General features: G+C 35.3%; 1 protein-coding gene across 1 annotated transcript in view; it reads left to right on the top strand.

Moving 5' to 3' along the window:
* The window catches only part of LOC123670901 (cytosolic carboxypeptidase-like protein 5), a 33035-nt gene extending 11237 nt beyond the window's left edge, over nt 1–21798 (top strand). Inside the window, exons 3-10 of the mRNA XM_045604475.1 lie at nt 159–304; nt 2310–2642; nt 2698–2969; nt 6650–6831; nt 12442–12730; nt 12989–13193; nt 14925–15110; nt 20946–21798. Of these exons, the coding sequence (XP_045460431.1) occupies nt 159–304; nt 2310–2642; nt 2698–2969; nt 6650–6831; nt 12442–12730; nt 12989–13193; nt 14925–15110; nt 20946–21626 (2294 nt within the window). The 3' untranslated portion in view covers nt 21627–21798. The remainder of the gene's footprint in view (nt 1–158; nt 305–2309; nt 2643–2697; nt 2970–6649; nt 6832–12441; nt 12731–12988; nt 13194–14924; nt 15111–20945) is intronic.
* Nucleotides 21799–22443: the final 645 nt, after the last annotated feature.

The following is a 22443-nucleotide window of genomic DNA, read 5'->3' as shown; positions in this document are numbered from 1 at the left end:
AATTGTTTTGAAAAATCTCGCCATAAAAGAAGAATTTGTTGTTTTCACACCCAATTGCTCTGGGTCTTATGGATTTTTAGTATTATTTCAATTCATGTGGATTTATAAGTTTTACTTGATATATGTATAGAGATTTTTCAATGTTTATAATTTTTCAGCAAATGCATCTTCCCTACTGGTGAAGTTGAATATAGTCAATCTAAACAAGCAAGCGAAAATGTACAGTCAAGGAATGTGCCCAGTATATAAAGTAGTACCTTCTAGGACTGGGTGGGACAGGATACGAGATAAACCAACATACAGCGTGAGTTTATTTTTCTGCAAAGTAAAAAGAGTTCCTAAATTCAGCAATCAATGAACTAACATAAATATGTTATTATTAATAAGAAGTTGATATATACAACGACGGAATAAAAATTTTGTGAGAAGTTAGGTACCTGTCCTATTTTCGAGAAAGAATAGTGTTCTTAGGTAATATTACAAATAATTAGTAGCAATGAACCCTTATTTAGTGAAGGCTCATCAGTACCTTAAAATAAGAGGCAACAAAAATGTCTCCTGTACTCTATTTTATTCGACAGTAACTGCCAAAATCAAAAACATTAAACACTTATCTATTAAGCAAAACGAATAATGGTTTATCATTTTTTTTGGTATTGAAAATTTACACTTTTGATGTGCTCAGTAAATATCATTGAATAATTTTAAAAGAGTTGAAAAAGCTGTATTGATTGCTTCAGCCTTAGGGGAAATAGAGCCTTCACGGATAACACATCACAGGGGACCAGCTGCTTTGGTGTCGAGGTTTTTTGAGCTGATTCTATATCAATTTGATGTCCTGAATTCAAATAACGTATTCATTTTCACTTAGTAGATCAAATTTTTAAGATATAGAATTGTGGAGAAATATAAGTTATATTATTTTAACTCAAATCTGTAAGTGTAGTAAACAAAAGTAGATACAAATTTTCATTTTAGTTATACAAAATACAATATTATGTCGTACTTACAAACAAAAAAAACATTGAAGAAATCAAATAGTCACTCAACACTTCGAAATTTCTTTTCAGCGAAATTCTTGAATGTTTTTTTAAACAGTCCTCTTCTTCCTTGGTAGCGGTCCTCCATAACTTCAATATCTTGGTGAAATCTTTCACCTTGTTTCTCACTCATGCCTCCTAAATTTTCTGGAAAACGGTCTAGGTGACTGTGTAAATACTGTATTTTAATACTTGTGTTGCACCCTAAGGATTTGAAACTATTAAGCATCTTGTTAACCATTTCAACATAGTTTTGAGCTTTATGTTTGCCTAGAAAATTTTCTTCAACTGCAACAAATGATGTCCAAGCTTCTCGTTCAACTTGATTCATTGAATTTATGAAGGAAGGATCCTTCAATTAATTGTCTTATTTGTGGGCCAATAGCCTTGCTTCGAAGTTTTCTGCGCTCAACTGATGCGTTTTTACCCCTATATATGCAAAACATGTCCCATTCTTATCAAGAGCCTTTACAAATTGCTTCATTAAGCCCAACTTTATATGTATGTCCCTGCTTTGAGGTTTTCTGTGCTCAACTGATGCGTTTTTACCCTTATATATGCAAAACATGTCCCATTCTTATCAAGAGCCTTTACAATTTGCTTCATTAAGCCCAACTTTATATGTAACGGAGGAAGTATGATTTTTTTTCTATTTCAACCAAAGCGTCCTGAATGACATTCTTTTGTCCAACGTTCATGTTTTTTCTCTGAGGCCAATCTTTTTTAATCAAGTTGTGTGTTCTGTCCCTACTATCCTTGAGGCACAAGAAACACGGAAATTTGGTGTAACCACTTTGCTACCCATCAAGAAGAAAGTTTACCATTTTTAAGTCTGATGTTCGGCAAGACCAAAGCTATGGTATTATATTCTCCTTTCAGTTTCGTTGAGTGAGCTATGGTATTAAACCATATTTCCTCAATTGCAGACTGACAATAAAACCATTGCACCTATATGAATATATAATAATTTTAGAACTCTCATAAATTAATATACTGAATGAAACCCACATTGGTAGATAAGTTGATGTATCTAATAAAGTAGAGTAGCTAGAGAAAAACGGATTGCATGTACAGATTTAGCGTCCCAAATATAGTTGAAATCAGCTCTACAATCCCAGGCACAAAAAAAAAAAAAAATCTGTTGCCCTGTGTGCTTCATGACTCTTGAGTAATAAGACATGTAATGACTCCAATTTCATAGGAAGATTCGCTGAATTTAGGAATTTCATGATGGTGTGATGAAATTAACATTTTTTCATTTTTGACCAGAATGAAGATGATATATTCACCCTCAGTTTTAAGTATCGTACCCCAGAAAATCCTCAAGCAATTACCTATTTTGCTTTCACATATCCATTTTCTTACAATGACATACAAAAAATGTTGGGTAACATTGACGTGAAATTTGCTAGCATGCCTCTTGTTGATAATGATGATATTTATTATGTGAGAGAATGTGTATGTCTTTCACTTGACAAGAGAAGGGTTGATTTATTGACTATAACATCCAAATATGGAATGTCTAACGTAAGAGAGACCCTGCTCAATAATTTGTTCATGGACGAAAATGTTTTGAGACCTTTCAGGTTTCCTAACAAAAAAGTAAGTATTTTCTCAGTTCTACTAATGGTTGTTTCACGCAAGCAAATCTTTTTAGGTAATTTTTATATCTGCCAGAGTACATCCAGGGGAAACCCCTTCAAGTTTCGTTTTTAACGGTTTCTTACATTTGTTGCTTAACAGAGAAGATCCTATTGCCATAGCCCTTCGCAGAATGTATGTTTTCAAATTGATCCCATGTTTGAATCCCGATGGTGTTGCTAGAGGACATTATCGAACAGATTCTAGAGGCGTAAACCTCAACAGATTATACCTAAATCCCTCTTTGAATCTTCATCCACCAATATTTGCTGCCAGAGCCCTAATAAGGTACGTGATAAAATTTTTAGTATTGTATCATAAGGAAATTCGATTCTAGAGAATCTGGATATACACGTATTACATTCTGAAGATGATAAATTCGATGCTCAATGAAAGCATCCCAAGAACTATAAGAATTAGAGAAAAAATCTTCAAGGATCTCCGATCTCCTTTTTTTCAAAATAATAAGATTAGAAAGCAGATCGTAGATATCTTGATTCGTTCTCGAGTTACAGGGCGTTTCTGAAAAATTACTGTTTCAAATATTTCGCTATAACTTGGTTTCTGTTTTTTTTTTACATTAATTTTTATTGCTTATACGATTCTCATCAAAGATCATAATAATCAATTATCGTTTCAGAGATATAGAGGAGAATTGGTGTTTTTCAAATGGGATGCCCTATATTTTCAATGCAGTTTTTCAGCCGCAGATTTGTCGAAAAGCATCCCGGTTTTTCAAAAATGTCATCCGTTTCGAAGATATTGAATTTTCGTGTTCATTTTTTTATGGGACACCTTGTATATAAATATTTTTCACTTATTTGGAGATATAACTCATTTTGTGTCCATTGTATAATTGTAATCAAGTCATATATAGGTGTTCCATTGAAAAACACCAACTCTCCTCCATATTGCTAAAACTAACCTTTATATGAATTGATTTCAATTATACAATGGACACAAAATGAATTAAATATCCAAATAAATGAAAAATAATTATCTAATACAGAGGTTCTAATGGTGTTGTTGAATTTTTTTGTTTTTCATTATTTTAGAGACGCGATATTAATTTTTTTTATGGACGCCATATTGGTTCTTCTTGTGGGGTGATAAAAAAAAATTACAAATTTAACAATGTATCAAACTCTACAAAAAGATCGAGTCTAGCTACGCAAATTTGAACTTCCTTTTTATTTATTTTTAGTTTAAGTAGTAGACCAGAATTGTCAAATAACTTGATACTTTGATCAGTTGATATGTGAAATTACACTTGAGTTTTGTAAAAAAACCTGAATCCTATTTGGTTAGTAACGTCCTATTAATTTAACCACATAATCATGGCGTACATGTCTGTAGAAATTGTTCTACATATTTTAAAAACTAAAGTGATGATTTCACTAAGATGTCTAAAAATAAGACATCTCAGGTTTCACCTAACAACTGTCAACAAAGTTATTTGACAATTCTGGCTCCAGCCTACTCCTCAAACAAAAAGATAAAAAGGAAGTTCAAATTTGCGTAGCTAGACTCGATATTTTTGTAGAGTGTAGGTACTAGGTAGTAGACTAGAGCCAGAATTGTCAAATAACTTTGTTGAATATATTTTCTTTATAAAACTCTTGGATTATTGAGATATATCTCCTCAAGAGCATCTCTCAACCGAGTCCTAGTATCGAGTTGTAATAATGTATTTAATATCGAATTACAACTTTGAAATGAAAATGTGAAAAATTGCTCTGACCCGTCAATTTCTGATTCGTGGGGGACAACATTTCCGCTTTTTTCTTCACTGTAACGGGGGTGAGCACAACCCCTTGATCTTGAATAGGGATGAGGGGTGTGGCGATATCTAATTTTGAAAATGTATCGAGTACTATCTTCGCTTCAAAATATCCATCGATAATAAAATAACATTGAAATTAGTGAAAGAAGGAATGTGGAATTTATGTCGAGTATATTATTCCTATCCAACACATTTCAAAGGTATTTAGTAGTAAGTAAGCTTCCACTATTTTAAATGTAATTTCGTTATCGATGGAAATTTTGAATAGAAATTTCAGGATCAGATAGTAAGATCCTCAAAATGAAGTATCACAAGTTTTCGTTGGACCACACTGTTAATTACTTTATGGAGCCTTCTCTAGGTCAACAAACCGACAACATTTTCTTTTTCCTTATTTCCTGCAGAACAAACAAATTGTGCAAGCACTTCCTGAAACAAATCTACTTAGGTCTTCCCCAATTTTATGACCTATATTTAATCTGTGTAGCTTATGTAGGATTCTTCCAAAAAGTTGACTATTAGATTCTTCAATACTAGGTCCCCTATAGCATGCATTGTCACTTGCGATAGTGGGAATAAAATGAATCGAATCAATAAATAATCATTAAAATAAAATCTTCACAAAAGTAAACTGTTGATTCAACATGGCATGGATACATCCAAATGACATCACTGATACCTTGTTGGACGAAATTGCGTTTTGGTTTTTGCTTTCTTGTACTTCAATTTTTCGATATGACAAATATTTATATAATTTGAATATCCTTTTTATGTGATCAATAAACATCACTGAATAATAGGGTATTTAAAAAATCCCCATAGGTATAGCCTTTTGCGAAGCAATTTAATGATTTTGCACTACTGTTTTATATTATACATAGGCGTACAACTTTGCTTCCGCTGTTTTTCTGAAATTCGAGGCTTTATTTTTAAAAACTGGTTATACATTTATGATTCGAAGTATTGTCCATCGCAGGCCACTACTTTCTCCCTGCTTTCGGGCAGCGAACGAATCCCGCGTTGAAAAAACTGGTCATCTTTTGAAGCGATCCACGAATCGATCCAATTTTTACTTCTTCATTAGACCGAAAGTATTGGTCAGCCAGGCCGTGTGCCATTGATCGAAACAAGTGATAGTCCGAGGGAGTAACGTCTGGAGAATACGGCGGGTGAGGTAGGGCTTTCCATTTCAACGTTTCCAAGTATGTCTTGACCACTTTCGCAACATTGTCATGCTGTAAAATCACTTTATCATGTCTCTCGTTGTATTGCGTCCGTTTGTCTTTTACTTCTCGGCTCAGACGCTTTAATTGTGTTAATCGCCTGTTATTGTTTCATTCGGTTTCAACAACTTGAAATACACTACGCCGAGCTGGTCCCACCAAATACTGAGCATGGGCTTGGAACCGTGAATATTCGGCTTAGTCGTCGACGTGGAAGCATGGCCGGGATATTCCCATGATTTTCTGCGCTTGAGATTATCGTAATGAACCCATTTTTCGTCTCCAGTCACAATGCGATACAGAAATCCCTTCCGTTTTTGCCTTGCAAGTAGCTGTTCACAAGCCTACAAACGTCGTTCTCGGCTTCAACTCGTACGGAACACAGTTTCCTTGCTTCTGAATCATATTCCCATGAATTTCAGACGTTTTGAAATGGCTTGTTGCGTCATTCCCAATGATCCTGCCAATTCTTCTTGCGTTTGACACGAGTCTTGATCAAGTAATGCCTCCAATTCTGCATCTTCGACAACCTACTCTCTTCCACCGCCATGCTGGTCTTCGACGTCAAAATCACTCTCGGCACGTTCTTTCACTAATAGCGGCCTCACCATAGGTTTTTGAGAGCATTCGTTGAGCCTCAGCCGCAGATTTCTTCTCATTAAATCGGAAAATTAAAACCTCCCGCAAATGGCGAGAATTTGGCTCGTAAGCTGACATGCCTAATCGAGATTAACTTCATGATGCAGACACAAATCGACTAATATTTCGATGGCGTTATGTTTGCAAATGTCTAACCTTATTGTATGATATCTACGATCTATTTATTTCGACTACCACTTACCGTCACAGCCATCTATTGCAAAACGGCGGAAGCAAAGTTGTACCCCTAATATTTTAGACTTTCCCCTTCTAGACTAGATATTCAGAATATGACTTGTTTGAATATATTAATATTGTGCTAGGTATTATCATTATGGATATGATAAAGCGGATGTGATAACTGTCTGTCCAGTTTGTGCCGAAGCATCACAAGGTGCACTGAGTGTCTCTGACAAAGAAGGTAATCAATGTGGAAATGTCATAAGTTCAAAAGTTTCCCATATGAGTTTGGAAGAAGATAATGGAGGCTCGATGAATTTGAAGTGTAAGTACGTCAGATTTATCAATGTCCGCTTTGCTTATGAGGGTATTGTCATTCAGGTTAGAAAGGATACGCATATCGCTTTATAAAAGCTAAGAATAAATGTCGAATTGGGATGAAACGTTCACTAGTCTCAACTTTGGCGAACTAAGTTAGATCTAGTTGGACTAAGGGTTTTAATAATAACTCGGCATTCTCAGACTCTTGTTAACTATGCTGTCAATGTGCACTTTCTAACAGGCCAATGGAAAAGTCCCCAGTCTACCACATTTTTTTGGCAAAATTCGATTTTATTATTCAACATATTTGCCTTCGAGAGCGATACAGTGATTATAACGATCTTCCAACTTTTCGATACCATTTTTGTAGTACGATTTGTTTTTCGCTTCAAAATAGTACTCAGTTTCTGCGACTACTTCTTCATTGGCGCTAAATTTTTTTCCAGCGAGCATTCTTTTGAAGTCTGAGAACAGGAAAAAGTCGCTGGGGACCAGATCTGGCGAATACGGTGGATGCAGAAGCAATTCGAAGCCCATTTCATGCAATTTTGCCATTGTTTTCATTGATTTGTGACACGGCGCATTGTCTTGATGACACAGCACCTTTTTTTCTACAAATGGGCCGTTTTTTTAACAATTTTATTCTTTAAACGATTCAATAACGTTATATAATAATCGCTGTCGATGGTCTGGCCCTTTTGAAGGTAATCAATGAATATTTCACCTTGCGCATCCCAAAATACTGATGCCATTACCTTGCCAGCTAACTGTGGTGTTGTTTTCCTCGCTTTGGATTCGGTTCATCGTGTGCAGTGCACTCAGCTGACTGTCAATTGGACTCCGGAATGAAATGATGGAGCCATGTTTAATCCATTGTCACATATTGATCAGAATCATTAACACGTTGTTGCTTTTGATCGATTGGGAGCTCGCGCGACACCCATTTTGCACAAAGCTTTCTCATGTACAAATATTCGTGAATGATATGATGCACACATTCAGATGATATCTTCACAATGTCTGCTAAACCGATCAACTTCACTTTACGGTCATTAAACATTATTTTGTGAACTTTTTGATTTTTTCGTAGGTGACAACCTCTTTTGGGCGTCCACTGCGTTCGCCGTCTTCGGTGCTCATTTCACCACGTTTGAACTTAGCATACCAATCAATAATGGTTGATTTTCCTTGCAGACCCCGGAAACTCTTTATCAAGCCTAGATTTTGCTTCAACTGTATTCTTTCCCCTAAAAAAGCAATATTTTATCAGCACACGAAATCCTTTTTTTTCTCCTTTTTTTAAATAACCAAAGTATCTATACTCACAATGCAATATCTCACAAACTAATCGTCGGACTGCTGTTAAATTTTGACACGTTTCGTTTGAAGGTTGGTACTAACTAAAAATCATATGGATTCAGCCTTCTGTGCATCAGACCGGGGACTTTTCAATTGGCCTTATATTGAGAAGTGTTCAATTTGGCCTATTTTGTACAGTTCAAATAAGGAAGGATAATGTCAATTTTATAAGTAGGGATGTTACGGAGCTTCGATTCCGATTCGTAAAAGTTCCGATTGCAATTACATTTCCGTTTTCGATTCCAACACTTTTGAATGGAAGATTAAGAATGTTAAGATACTGAATTACTAAGTCAGAGGGATTTTGATAGACTGGCAAAGCAGGGAAACAGAGGAGTCCTTGCTTTTTTGAAGAGATTGCCCGGAATCTGAGCTATATCAATGCCTGCATTCCATCAGTAATTCCAATTCCAATAGACAAACTGAACATTACAAATAGAAAATAATAAACTAGAACCAAATGAAGAATTTTGAAACTCTAATAAAATGTACTCTAGACCAACTGAATTCAAAATTCGGATACCTCACTTTGAATATGACTATTTGTAATAGTCACATATCTGGACCCTCGATATAAATTTTCATCAATGAGATATAACAGGTTGAATCCAAATTTATTAGTTTACTTGATGATGGAAGTTAATCTGCAAAGGAGGCTGAAAATATCGAGTCTCCTGCAGCAAAAAGACCAAAGTTGGTTTCACCAGTAACTTGTCCATCTAGCAATATTAATAACAGTGCCAAACAATATTATCGGATATATTGTTAAATAGCGATAATAGCAATAATCAATACCGACCTCGTCACAGCATTAAATCTAGTGGATTATGTTATGTTGTCTGCAACTCCTGAGGAGTAGAGCTGATGACGAACCTCTATAAAGAAGCAAAGTTGGTGTGCCCCGCTTTGTCCATAGACAATTTGTTATTTGTTCATTGTAAATACAATTCGATAATTGGTTGGAAGGTTTACGAAATACTTTGAAGTAGTATCGTAATTATCTGGTGTATTCAAATTTTGTGGCCCAGTTTCGAAATTGAAGAAGACTTTGCATGTATCAGTTCTTCTCGCAAGCAATATTTGTGGTTGAAACAGAACAAAACCTGACATGGATGAAAAATATTCACAAATTGTTACAAATTTTGGCTAGTATACCTATTTCCACTATTACCCCAGAAAGGACTATCTCAAGCTTAAGAAGACCGAAAAAATATTTTCAAAGCACTACGTGTGGACATGGTTGTAGCCTGTTTTCTGCTCGGCATCACAGCCTTCATTTCTTTACTGGCAGTTATCTCAAGATGCCATATAATATACCAAATAATCTTGCGGTCTAGTATTACCAGCTAGACTTCTGCACGCCATTAAAGCCTTTATTTCTCTACTAGCAATGTTTTCAACACGCTTGAATGGTATATCCAAAGTCACTTGAACTAGTTGATAAAAACGCTTGGCCATAGATGTCCCTTTAAAATGGATACCGCGATCCGCTAAATACCGGGGTTTATTTGAAAGTATTTTTAGGCAATAAATTCACTGGTCCCAAAGGAATTTCTGAAAACTTGGACAACCCTTGTACAATCGTAATATTCAGCTTGCTCCAAGTAACTTTAGATATACTGTACCATATAAGCTTGCGGTCTGAAGTTATTCCTAATAGTTAACTTAAGGTGTCTCCGTTTAGATCTCATAGCTAGAAGTTTTCTTTTCCGGGAAAGTGAAATTATTGTGGTGAGTTGTGATATTCAGTCCCACTAACAAACACCATTGCTCAATAATTCTTAGGCCCAGTTTCACCAAATGCTTTAATCTTGACTTAGCTCTTAAGTGAGGCCTTAGATCACGATTAATGTAATGTAGCGTTTCACCACACTCCAAAGCGCCATTTAATCGACCAATCGCGATTTAGCACTAATCGGCCATTTTTGGAGGATTATAACCTTTCAAGTTGAGATTAATAATTATTTATCAGTATGGAACTCTTGTCTATGTAATTATTTTTCCGGAAATTTCTGATTTTTGGGTCAATTTCATCAAAATATGACTATATGTATAGGCTCAATATTTCCCATTTAAAATACACGTAAACTTTGTTTTTGTGTTTTATTATTATTATTATTTTTTTATTTTATTATTATTATTATTATTATTTAAATTTATTGCAAAGAATAATTTATTGATATGTTTTTCCAGAATGTGTGGTTTTGTGAAATGGGATAATTTCTTTTTAACTTCTGCAAGTTTCCGACATTTCGAAGCACATCACTCGACATTTTCGGCAAAAATTAACTTTGTTTTTTGTTTACAAGATGACAAATGATTTGAAATGTTATGAGTTATGAATGAATGACACCTGACACCTAGCGCCAATGGTGGTCATCACTGCTAATACGATACAGAACACTATATAACTTCTTGTTCACAACGTTGCCAAATGGTTTGACTATTTAATCGCGATCATCTTCGGACGGGTTGATGCATGGTGAAACAGAAAACACTGTTAAGCCTGCTTTAGTAACAAGCGGAGTTTAATCAATCTGGGATCAAGTGCTGTTTGGGGAAACTGGGCCTTAGTCTCTAAGGCAGCACTGCTTAGACTGTCTTAGATGAATTCCTAGTCTCGCTCTGCTCGACTATGAACTATCAGCCGCGGCGGTCAATCTACCACTTTGCAGCCTAGTGAAACAAATAACTATTATCATTAACTGAGAATTGAAATTTACCCGTATTTATTGTTCTAAATAATATCATTGTTATATAATAATATAATTAATAATGTAAGGCAAGTAGCTCCGCTACTCATGGGTATCATGGGCCCTTCTTAATGGTTAACACATGGCAACCCAACCAATATAAACAGCATTGCCTATTACCCTAATTGAAAGAGGGATGAAATGTATTTCACAAAGACGAAAAACAACACAACCTTCGCTTTCGAATTATGTGGAAGTTGTTTACACATTCAACATATGGAAAATTCCTACGATTTTGCATTCAGAACTAGTTTCTGTGATGCCAAATGTTATCAGCGGAACACATGTTTTTAATCCCAATTAGTTTTCGAAGCTTTGCATGCCCTACCGCTCTTTGTATCTTGTGATGTGATAGGTAATCTTTCATCGATCGTACGCAGTCTTGTGAATGTGGAAATCAGATGTATTACTTACGCATTGTTCATCGGCGTCGAAGGAGTCCAGAAATAAATCAAAATACCTACAGCGTAAAAAACGTAAGGTAAATAGACACATAGACATACATTTTGTTTTATTCGATTTGACTTTAATGCAAAAGCAGGCACGTGAAGAATAATTATTATTCTTAATAAAAACCCGGAAGCTTTCTTCGTTTCTTGTTCTTGTCATTCGCTGAATTTAGTAATCAACGATGCAGCTTGTAAATCTGGTGAAGTATCAAATTTTTCCTCTATTCAAGAACGAAGTTCAACTAAACGGTAGGGTTTCGAAAAAATACAATTTTCCACTAATTCTTGAAGGTCTTAGTACCAATAGATGGAAAAGTAGAATTAACGCTATTACGCCGCTAAGGTATCTTCGAGCTCAGAAATCTCAGCATGGATCTGCTTCTTTTGAGCCGCACACTGGAATTCAAAATGTCACCTATCCAGTTGCTGAATTATTTGGAGAATGTTGGTGATTTGGTGGTTATGAGAGAGATCATGTTATTGATACTTTTTCAGCAGGAGCGCCAAAAAATTCTTTTCTTCAGGCGCCAAAATTGCTCGCGCCGGCTCTGGTTGGACTAGTTCTTGAATTGGCTGAACTTCCGCCTATTTCGGAAAGTGAAAATAGGGCAGTTATTCCAAGAAATGAAAATTTTTAAGAAAATACAATTTCTCACTATATGGGAGATTTATTCAGAGTAACATTTCAGAATGTTATTGAACGTATATGTTTCAGTTTCCATGATTGCTATATTTGAAATTTCGTCCCAAAAATAGTATTGCAACTGTCACTTTTCAGTTACTCAACATGTTACCAAAAACTAGCATAAGATAAATTCGCTACCAAAGATGGCGACCGCTACGGAGCATATGCTACCAAGCGGAAACAATAGAATCTTTTCAGCAGAAAATTCATAGAATATTGACAACTGTCCAGTCTGCTGAAAGCGCCCATTGAGGACTAGCAGAGTTAGGATAGAAAACATCGAAACTTATTCATTTATGTCTGTTGATATTTCTTGTACCTTTCATTTCAATGATTTAGTATTATAATTTTTCTGTTATTTCGAACAGTTGACAGAATATGTACAATATGCGGAGCACCATTGAATTATTCGTCTAGCAATGAAAGTATTGAAAAAATCAACGGAAAAGGCGACGTAAATACCACAGACTCTGGCCTCTTTCTTTACATGGATTTACATGGTCACGCCTCCAAAAAGGGCATATTCATTTATGGAAACCATTTCGACACACCGGAGCAGAATGTCGAGTGCATGCTGTTGGCTAAGCTGATGTCCATTAACAATCACAACTTCCACTTCACGGCTTGCAATTTCAGCGAAAGGAACATGTTCATCAAGTAAGTCAAACTCTAAGATTTTAAAGAGAACGTTTGAAGGGTTGTCGAAATTATTTTTATCATAAAGTTGGCAGAACTGTACTCACGCGAAGTTTTGGCGTCAACTGTCGTTTATTTGTTTAGCTGTTCCATATATGTCAGCCCAAGAAAATGCACTTACTCCCAGACCTATTTTTGACTATTGAATCGAGCAATTAACATACCTTACCCACCACCAGACCATAACCTCAAAAAATATATAACTCGTTTTTATTACAGGGATAAACGTGATGGACTAAGTAGAGCAGGGTCGGGAAGAGTGGCAATATCAACTTTAACTGGACTCATCAAGAGTTACACTTTGGAATGTAACTATAACACTGGCAGAATAGTGAATGTCTTACCTCCTACAATCAAAGAGAGGCAACAGAAAGGTTATGCGCTTCCAGTACCACCAAAATATTCACCAACTATATTTGAAGAAGTGAGTATTGATATTGGAAAAGATATACCTAATATTTAATATTACAGATTCGATCTTTGAATGGTAATATTTTGATTAACTCAATATTTCACTATTTACAATTTCAATCATAATAGGTTGTTTTTTTTCCTTTGATCTTTTTAATATTGACAATTTAGAGTTTTTTATTATTTTATTTTTTGCTTTTATTTATTTATTGCTCACTCCTAAACAACAAGTATTTGATTGCTGGTATCAATAACTAAATTCAACAATTTTCTTTTAACAAAAACGTAAATCCCAATTACAAAACATAAATAGCACCGGTTCAACAATCGATAAACAAATCGCTTTTAAACATATTGTAGTAGTAAAAATAAATCCATTATTTTTCCGATAAATGGCTTTAGTTATCTGTATCTTGCGTTGTATCCGATCAGGTTCCACTAGATGGCGTTAGAGAGAAATGAGATTTCGTACTACAAAAACTTTTGTGGCAGTTTTGTGATTTGTAGGTTCAGTTTAGTTTGAGCGCGAATCAAAGATGTACACTAGCAAAGAGAAAACGCAGTATTTTACAGTTTTCCTTCGAAAATGCCAAAAAGGCAAGCCAGGTGGCAAAAATGTAAATAGTGTTTATGGTCTTCATAGAGTAACAGCCGTCCAGGCACAATTTTGGTTTCGTCGATTCTGTTCCAGTAATTTCAATGTAATAAATGCTACACGCACTTGGAAGGCCAATTGTCGAAAATGTCTATAAAATCATGGAAATTGTCGTCATTTTAGCACTGTTTCGATTGACCAAATGCTGAAAATTGCACAAAAAACCATTTGGAACCATTTGTATAATGCTAGTCTCAAGAAGAAGCTCGATATATGGGTACCACACGAGTTGATGAAAAAAAACCTCATGGGCTGAATTTCCATCTGCGAATCGCTACTGAATCGCAACAAAACTGACCCATTTTTGAAACGTTTGGTGACTGATGATGAAAAATGGATCTTACGACAACGTCAAGCGAAAGCGGTCTTGGTCGAAACGCGGTGAGCCGGCGAAAATGGTGTCCTAGCTAGGATAGACTGCCAGGAAGGTTTTGCTGTGTTTTTGGTGGGATTGGAAGGGAATTATCTACTATGAGCTGCTCTCCTACGGCACAACTGTAAACTCGGAACTGTACTGTCAAAAATTGGACCGTCTGAAGGAAGCAATCACTCAAAAGCGACCAACTTTGGCCAATAGAAAAATAATTGTTTTCCATCAAGACAACGCCAGGCCACACACATCGATAGTGACTGGCTAAAAGCTTGGTTGGGGGCTTCTTATGCAACCACCTTAAAGTCCGGACCTGGCACCAAGTGATTACCATCTGTTTCTGTCAATGGTGAACAATTTTGCTGGTGAAAAATTCTCTTCAACAGAGGCTTGTGAAAATCGACTGTCTAATTTTTTTGTCAATATGAACGAGAGCTTCTATGAGAGAGGTGTAATGATATAAACTTCAAAAATGCAACAAGTTATCTAATAAAAGAGAGCATATTTGACTCAAATCGGAGCATTCTTACTATGGTAATTAAAGCCTTGTTTTTCATGCCAAAATAATGGATTTCGTTTTGCTACACCTTATATAAACTTTTTCGAGACACATTGTATTGTATTATTCTGAAAAGCTATCGACAAGATCGGTGATCAAGTCTTACGAATTAAAGAAGCACTGATGATGGGCGATATTAATTTGAAATTATATTTTTCAGGTAGGACGTTCTCTGGGTGCATCGATCCTAGATCTCACAGGCAGCAACCCCCTAACTCGACTGCCCCATTCTGAATTCCATACCCTGGGGGGTGTTATGGAGTGGTTACGCTCAAATTGCATCCAAGATTTTGGCGAATCGAATCAAAACAACTCAAGGTCCAAAACAAAAACTAGCTTATCTCAGGTACGAAAAAAAATGTCAAGCTCTACAGCTCATGAAGATGTTACAATACACTCGTGCAATTTATCATGATCGATCAGTCCTTGTGTGAATCCAAAGTTTACAGTTTCTGAGGTTCTTGAGGAGTTACAAAATACTTTTAAAATTCATTCATCAGGATGTAATATTTTTCTGGGGTGTTTCAGAGGGGGATACGATCTCGTAAGGGGCAGGGAGGAGACTTTGCAAAACTTATTAATCAAAGAAATGCTTATTAGAGGAAGAGATTCCAGTATGTATCTTTCTTTAAGTTCATGATTCACACAATGACGATAAAAACATTTAGGAAATGTCCTTTGAACCTCGCTTGTTATATATTTGTTATTGCTATTGTATGAAAAATTTCATGGTGTATATTTTATATTTTCATATTAAATCTTTCGATGAGTGATCTATATTTTATTTTCATTTTTCTTTTTTGATTATGATTGCTTAATTGTGACACATTATAATTTTCAACCGATGCACATTTCATTGAAATATTCATAATATTTGCAATCTGGCTAAAAATACTAGGGATTGGTCATTTTAAAAGCCCTTCTGGGTTCATAATACCTTTCTCAAGGGGTTTTTCAGTGCGGATCCTTTTGATTCTGTGCGGAAATCGCCTCATCGATTCTTTCGATTCTTGAAAGAAACCTTCGTATGGCTGTCTTGATTGAAGTCACTGATCTCACATAAGAATTTATAGTTTTTGTTTGATATCACTTTGAAAATTGAAAGGTTTTTCAATCGGATCTCAATTATTTTAATGAATAATTTCATAATTTTTTCATTCTCATTTAATTACCAATTTTTCTGGAACATTACTTTAAGCCAATTGTCATTTATCTTTCTTATTTGGTGATATTTTCAAATATTCATATTCTGAACTTTTTAATTGAAATAAACGATAACGTCAACATTTTTTTTCGAAAAATTCTAATAGACTGTATGTTTTTTGCATTGGAATGTAAAAATTCTATAAGTCCTCATTGATATAATTGAGATATGATTGAAAAACATTTAAATTTTCGAAATGATATAAAACAAAAACTATAAATTTTTGTGAAAAAAAAATTAGTGAGTTCTTACTAAACTCGAAGGTTTTTTCAAAAATTGAAAGAATCGATCAAGCGATTTCCGCACAGAATCAAAATGAATCTGAATTGAATAACCCAGTGAGAAAGGTGGTGTAAATCCTTGAAATAATTATCAAAATTTTTTTTGTCGTTTAATTGTTTTTTTCTATATTCAGGCGGAAATTGTTCATCGTCTATCTTTTTTTCAGTGCATCATTTCGTCAGTTGATTTGCAATTTTTATAAAGGCATATGAAGGAATCAGTCTCAATTTTTTTTTGAATTTCTTGGTCGGGGCGTTGTATATGTTGCCGAAATGATCTACCGAAAAAGACCAGTTTCGTGGGAAGAAACTTGTAGATTTTGCTGCACGATAACGAAAAATAAAAATACCACCTTATCTTCCTGATATGACTCTGATCGCCTTTTCTATCCAAATCTCGAATTACCACCTTCAGATAGTAGGATATAAGTATAAAAGGAAATTAGAGTGGTGGAGTCAAATTCTGAAAAGTTTAAATGATTTGATAATTGGATTATTTATATTATTTCTGTTCTACTATTCTATTTGGATCTACTTCGGAGACAATCAATAATTCAAAATTTATATGCAAATCGAAATGACAGACACAGAGGAACGTGTTGTCATCGTTGGTGAGTAGCGATAGACCGGTTCGCTCTTTCACCACTTATTAGTTCCGCATAATCACCAATTGAAAACAGAGGGTACTTGACGAGAAGCCAGCTGTAGCACCACTAATATACGTGTTTTCTACTCACAAACTGGGCTTGGCTTCCAATAAGCAGAGTGTATAATGCTCGCGCTGCCTTCCTCTTTCTGCTGATTTACTTAGCGCCCTGACAGCTGTCAAACGCCAAGCTCGTCATATTATAAGGTTGGGGAAGACAAAATTTCGCACTTCGCGCTTTTTTCAACTAGGTATATTTCGTTTGTTATTGGTCACATCGGACGATACGGCGTTGTAAAGGTGTGGGTATATTCTACAGGGTGCGGCAGAGCCGACTGACGAGTTTCGACAGGTTATTTAAAAGAAATGGTAAAAGTTAGAGAAAAACAGGTCTATTCATTCGAAGCAGTAGGAAATATAGTTTTTTTGCTCAAGTTTTGAGAACGATATCATTAAGATGGTGGCCGACAGCAGCGATGTAGTCGATTTTGGAAGTTTTCGACCGCTTTTCGGCATATCTCGAGCGGTATGGCCCGGGTTTCTTCGGTTATTTGCTGCTTGAGTTCTGGCAGGGTGTGTGGACGATGTTTAAATACCTTATCTTCAAGGTGGGCCCAAAGCAAGAAGTCTCAGATGCTCAAATTTGGTGAGCGCGCTTGCCAACTCATGTCCCCTCTCAGTGAGACCAGTCTCCCCACTGTCTCAAAACAGCTAATGAAGTTCGAGCTGTGTAGGCTGTAGCGCCATCCTGGTCGCGATCACAGAACGGTTATTTTCGTAAAACGTGCGGACGGCAAAGCCTCGATGCATTCCGGTCCGAATCATGGTGCTGACTTAAAACTACTGACTCTAAGGAACACAAAAACCCCTTCCGCACCTACCTGACCCCACTACATCCCGAGCAATGAACTGGCAAAACTCGTCAATCGGCTCTGCCGCACCCTGTACTAACGTTTCTATGACTGTTGGACTATCGTGTCTAGTATGGAGATCCCAAAGGAAGATATCTGCCATATTTTCCATTTTTACTACCTGAAAGGGAAAAATGTATGAAAATCGACCAAAAAAAAATAGCAATGCATTCGGGGCTGGTTGCATATCAGTGGTTCGAGCTGTAGTGGAAGTGAATGACGCCCTGGAAAATGTCGATAAAGTCATGGTGAATATCGAGGAAAACCGTCATGTTAGCAGTCTTAGCATTTCCCAATAGCTGAAAATCGATCATAAAACTGTTTTGAACCATTTGCAGAACGCTGGAGTAAAAAAGCTCGATGTTGGGTTGCCATACGTTCTGTCCCAAAAAAGAACCTCATGAACCGAATTTCCAGATGTGAATAGTAACAAATTATGGCCAGGAAGGTTTTGCTGTGTGTTTGGGTGGGATTGGCAGGGAATACTTTACTGAGCTTCCGTATGTTCAAACGCTCAATTTTACCCTTTACTGTGAACAACTCGTTCGTTTGAAGCTGCCGATCGAACAGAATTGGCTAGCATTGGTGAAGAGGGGAGAAATCGTGTTTCATCAGGACAAAGCCAGGCAGCACACATCTTAGATGTAGCGTCAGAAGCTCTGAGAGCTCGGATGGGAAGAACTTATGCATCCACCATATACATAGTCCGAACCTGGCTTCAAGTGATTTCCACATATGTTCCTGTTTATTGCCAACATGTTTAGGGATACAAATTTGACCTCAAAATGTGAAAATTGGTTGTGTGAGTTTCTTGCCAATAGAAGCAAGGACTTCTACGAGTTGGATTCTTGTTGGCAACAAGTTATCGAATAGAACGAAAGAGTTAATCTAACCGCTTCAGATTTGGAAAAGTTATTGAGCTCTAATGGTATTGAATGTGACCAAACTAAGGTTAAAAAGTTACTGAAGAGCTGAATGAAAAGTCCATTGATGAGGCAATCGCCCAAGGATAGTCAAACTTCTGGTGGTGCTTTTGCTGCTCCCACAGCTGCATCCGATGGAGCTGCAGCCCCAGCTGCTGAAAAACAGAAACAAGAGAAAACGAAGGAACAACCTGCAGCATCCAAGTCAGGTGATGACATTGGCTTTGGTCTCTTCAATTAAGCTTAAGAAAAGCGCATACCTATTCGACTTAAATTGGATGATTGTAACACTTTTTATGAATCATTGAAATAAATCGAAAAATTTGAAATTACTTTTTTTCCAACCTAATATTTCCTGTTTATTTTTGCTAAATTTTATAGTTCGGTTTTGGCGTGTGCGCACCTGACTGGAGTTCGATGTACATTTCAATTCAATTTATTCGCTTTTCGTTAGGACGTAACCAATTTTTTATTACTAATTTATTATTCATTGTTGACTACGATCTGACGTGAAGTCTGCTTAACTTTATTTACTTTAAAACTCAAAAACCTCGTAAATATGGCCGTTCGAAATTTCGATCGAGGTGGAATTGCGCATTTTGATGTAATATAACCATTTCAAGCTTCGATGAACATTTCACATGAAACACGTCACCAGAATGAGACAAAATTATGGAAGAATATCATTCTCAATATTTGAATAACAGTAGTTCTTCGATAGGAACATGAATGACGAGCGCTCAAAAGTTTCTGACTTATCTCAAATTTTTATTTATTTTTTATTATTATTGGAATATTATTAACAACTCGTAATTAAAAACAATCTCAAATAAAACAGGAGTCTCCTTTTCTACCAAGACTCCAATTAATAATTTTTTTTATACAAAACCTGAACAAAAGCCAGATAAAACAGATTTTTAGGTTGTTACCAAGTCAGTAAGAAAATATTTAAAAATGATCGGCATCCACAGAAAATAATCCTCTATAAGGAGTAGAAAGTATCTTTCTCCAAATGCATTCAAAAACGTTATTTGTAATAAAGGAATAGAGAGAAGTTCATTACAAAGAATAGAAAGAACACAAAGATATTACTTTGCGCAATAAGTGTTGTAACATTCTTTGCAAAAAGCCAATCTACCAAAATAACAAAAACTTATTTCTAAATAGTTTCTTATTATGTTTTTGTGATAACTATCATAATCGATAAGAGCCAAGATAAAAGAATATCTGGGACTCAAGTAACATATTTTAAAAAATAAAACTTATTATAAAGAGGACCAGTTCGATTTTCTCTAATGATACAATAGACTTAAACCTAAACCTAGTGATACAAATGAAATAGTTTTAGAATGGAATATTTTTTTGGTCCAATAATTAACACTTTCACTATTAACCACCCCAGTCATGAGAAACGAGTTTGGATAGATACTTTCCCGTTTTATTACGGAAATTTATACAACCACCTAGACGTTGGCTTCAATTCAATTTATAATGATCTGAAAGGTCTATAGATTAGTGTCCGCTGATACCACAGAACAGCTGCTAGGGGGACATCCGGTACTTCACGTGAAGGAAAAAGGCTTCACTATTATCGAAGGTTATGTGAAATCAGTTTACAGTTTCCAATAGGCTTTATTTGTTCTTAATCGCACCCCCCCCCTGGCAGCTGATAGTATCTTAAATTAGCTTGCTGACACTACTTTATTCCAAACAATACCCTAAAAGAAAAATTCTCCATTAGAAAAAAAGGAAAAATTGATAATGCCTTCACGATGTCTTATGCACTTAGAAACACTGACATTTTCTTAATTTTTTTAACGTAATTGGAACGAGGCAAAAGTACTTAGGAGCGATGTTTAAAGGGATTTTGTTTATGAAGTTTATTACACCTTCTCTGGGGCAATCTATATAATAAAATGGATGATTATAGAATTTACACCAATAACTTTGGAAATGTATAATATCTAGGTATAATTCGATTCATCAATAGATTCAAGTGAATCAGTTACCGAATTTTGGGACAAATATTCTCTATTAATTGATCGAATCACTAATCTTAAAAAAAAAATTAGATAATGTACAGTATAATAAGTATATATTTACTTTGTTTGGTTTTCAACTGCTACAATATTTGCCAAAATTGTATTTTTTTTCAAAACGTTTGAATAGATATAACAGCACAACAATATCACGAATTTGTTTTTTCTTTGTTTTAGGTAGGAAAAAGACGCCAAAGAGTCAAATCCTCATCAGAAAATACAAGCTTCAATAAAAACTTGACTAAAAACAGACCAACATCTGTGCCGATAGATAAAAAAGAAAATATCATTTTTGAGAATGAAACTTTTAAGGCGAATTCTTCGGGAAAAGTTTCGAGAAGAAAATCCAGCATGAAAATGCATAAAACCATACTGAAAAAAAATAAGACAAAACTTACTCTCTCTTTGAAGTGTAAGAATTCGAATACAGAGAAAGGTAAATCAAAAAGTCTGTCGCCAGTTTCAGTAGCTGGTAGACAAATGGAGATTACTACAAAGTTTGGAACATCTGAAGAAAATCAACTTTTGTCAGAGACGAAAAAAATTGAAGTAGATCCCAGCAAATTTCAGCCAGGAAAGTCTTTTGTTGAAAAGACTCTCTTTTCATGGAATGTCACTGCAAGTTCGTCATTAAATGATCCACTGTTTAAAGATAAAGAAAAGTCCTTGAATTATTTGAAGAGTACATCCGAGCCTGGGTCGAGTTCTCAAAGTGGTTTTCGAGCAAACAATTTTTCCAAAAACTCATTTTTCAATAAAAGCAAAAAACTGGCACTGAGGAGAATTGGCGGAACCGGTGAAAATTCAGTCAAAGCAGATAAGCTGAAGAAAAAGAAGAGAATTGTGAAAAAACATTAACTGAATTTTTTTAGTAATATGATTTGTGATTTCTGATAGCTTTAAAAATTGAGGGCTGCACATGTTTTTCTAATTCATTGTACAGGTTGAATTATCTAGTTCTTATTTGATTTTTTTATAGACAGAGAACTTTATTTGGCTTTAATTTCGAATAAAACTTCACATAACTACATGTTTAAGAATGTATTAATTCTACATTAAAATGTTCATAAAAAAGAAAAAAAAATTAGGAATAAAAAGAAGTAAATCGTTCACGACTTGTCCAATGACGTCACAGTCTATCAAACATCCGTGTAGATGACGTGTTAACAAGTGTTTTGAAAATTACCCAAAAATGGATTCTAAAAATAACTATAAAAAGCAGGAAAACTGCTCATATTTCTAAAAAAAGTTCCGCCTTGCGTTAAGAGATCCAAATGGGTCTTGTATTTCTCAAATTTTGCAAATAATGTTTCAAATTAGTTACTCACATTGGATATTTTCATCTTGTCAGTATCGTATCAAAACATTATGTATTAAATGAGAACAAGTACACATTACAAAAAAAAAATTGGAAAATCCCTGAGACAGGAGCATTCATTCAAATTTGTATTTGTGTAATTTCTTAACGAAATTTCGCATCAACCTAAAATCTATCTTTTACAACGAAATTCGGTCTTCTCAATACAAATATCGATCCAATAACGTTATGTAATATTCACTGTTGATGGTTTTACCTTTGTCAAGATAGCCAATGAACAAAATACCATACACATCACAAACTACGGATGCCATAACCTTGCCAGCTGATGTTTTTCATTTTGGTCTCTCTCCTTGA

This window comes from Harmonia axyridis, chromosome 1 (genome assembly GCF_914767665.1).
Source record: "Harmonia axyridis chromosome 1, icHarAxyr1.1, whole genome shotgun sequence".
In the NCBI taxonomy this organism is placed as follows: Eukaryota; Metazoa; Arthropoda; class Insecta; order Coleoptera; family Coccinellidae; genus Harmonia; species Harmonia axyridis.
The sequence above is the reverse complement of the archived record's forward strand: the minus strand, read 5'-3'. Positions and strand labels throughout refer to the sequence as shown.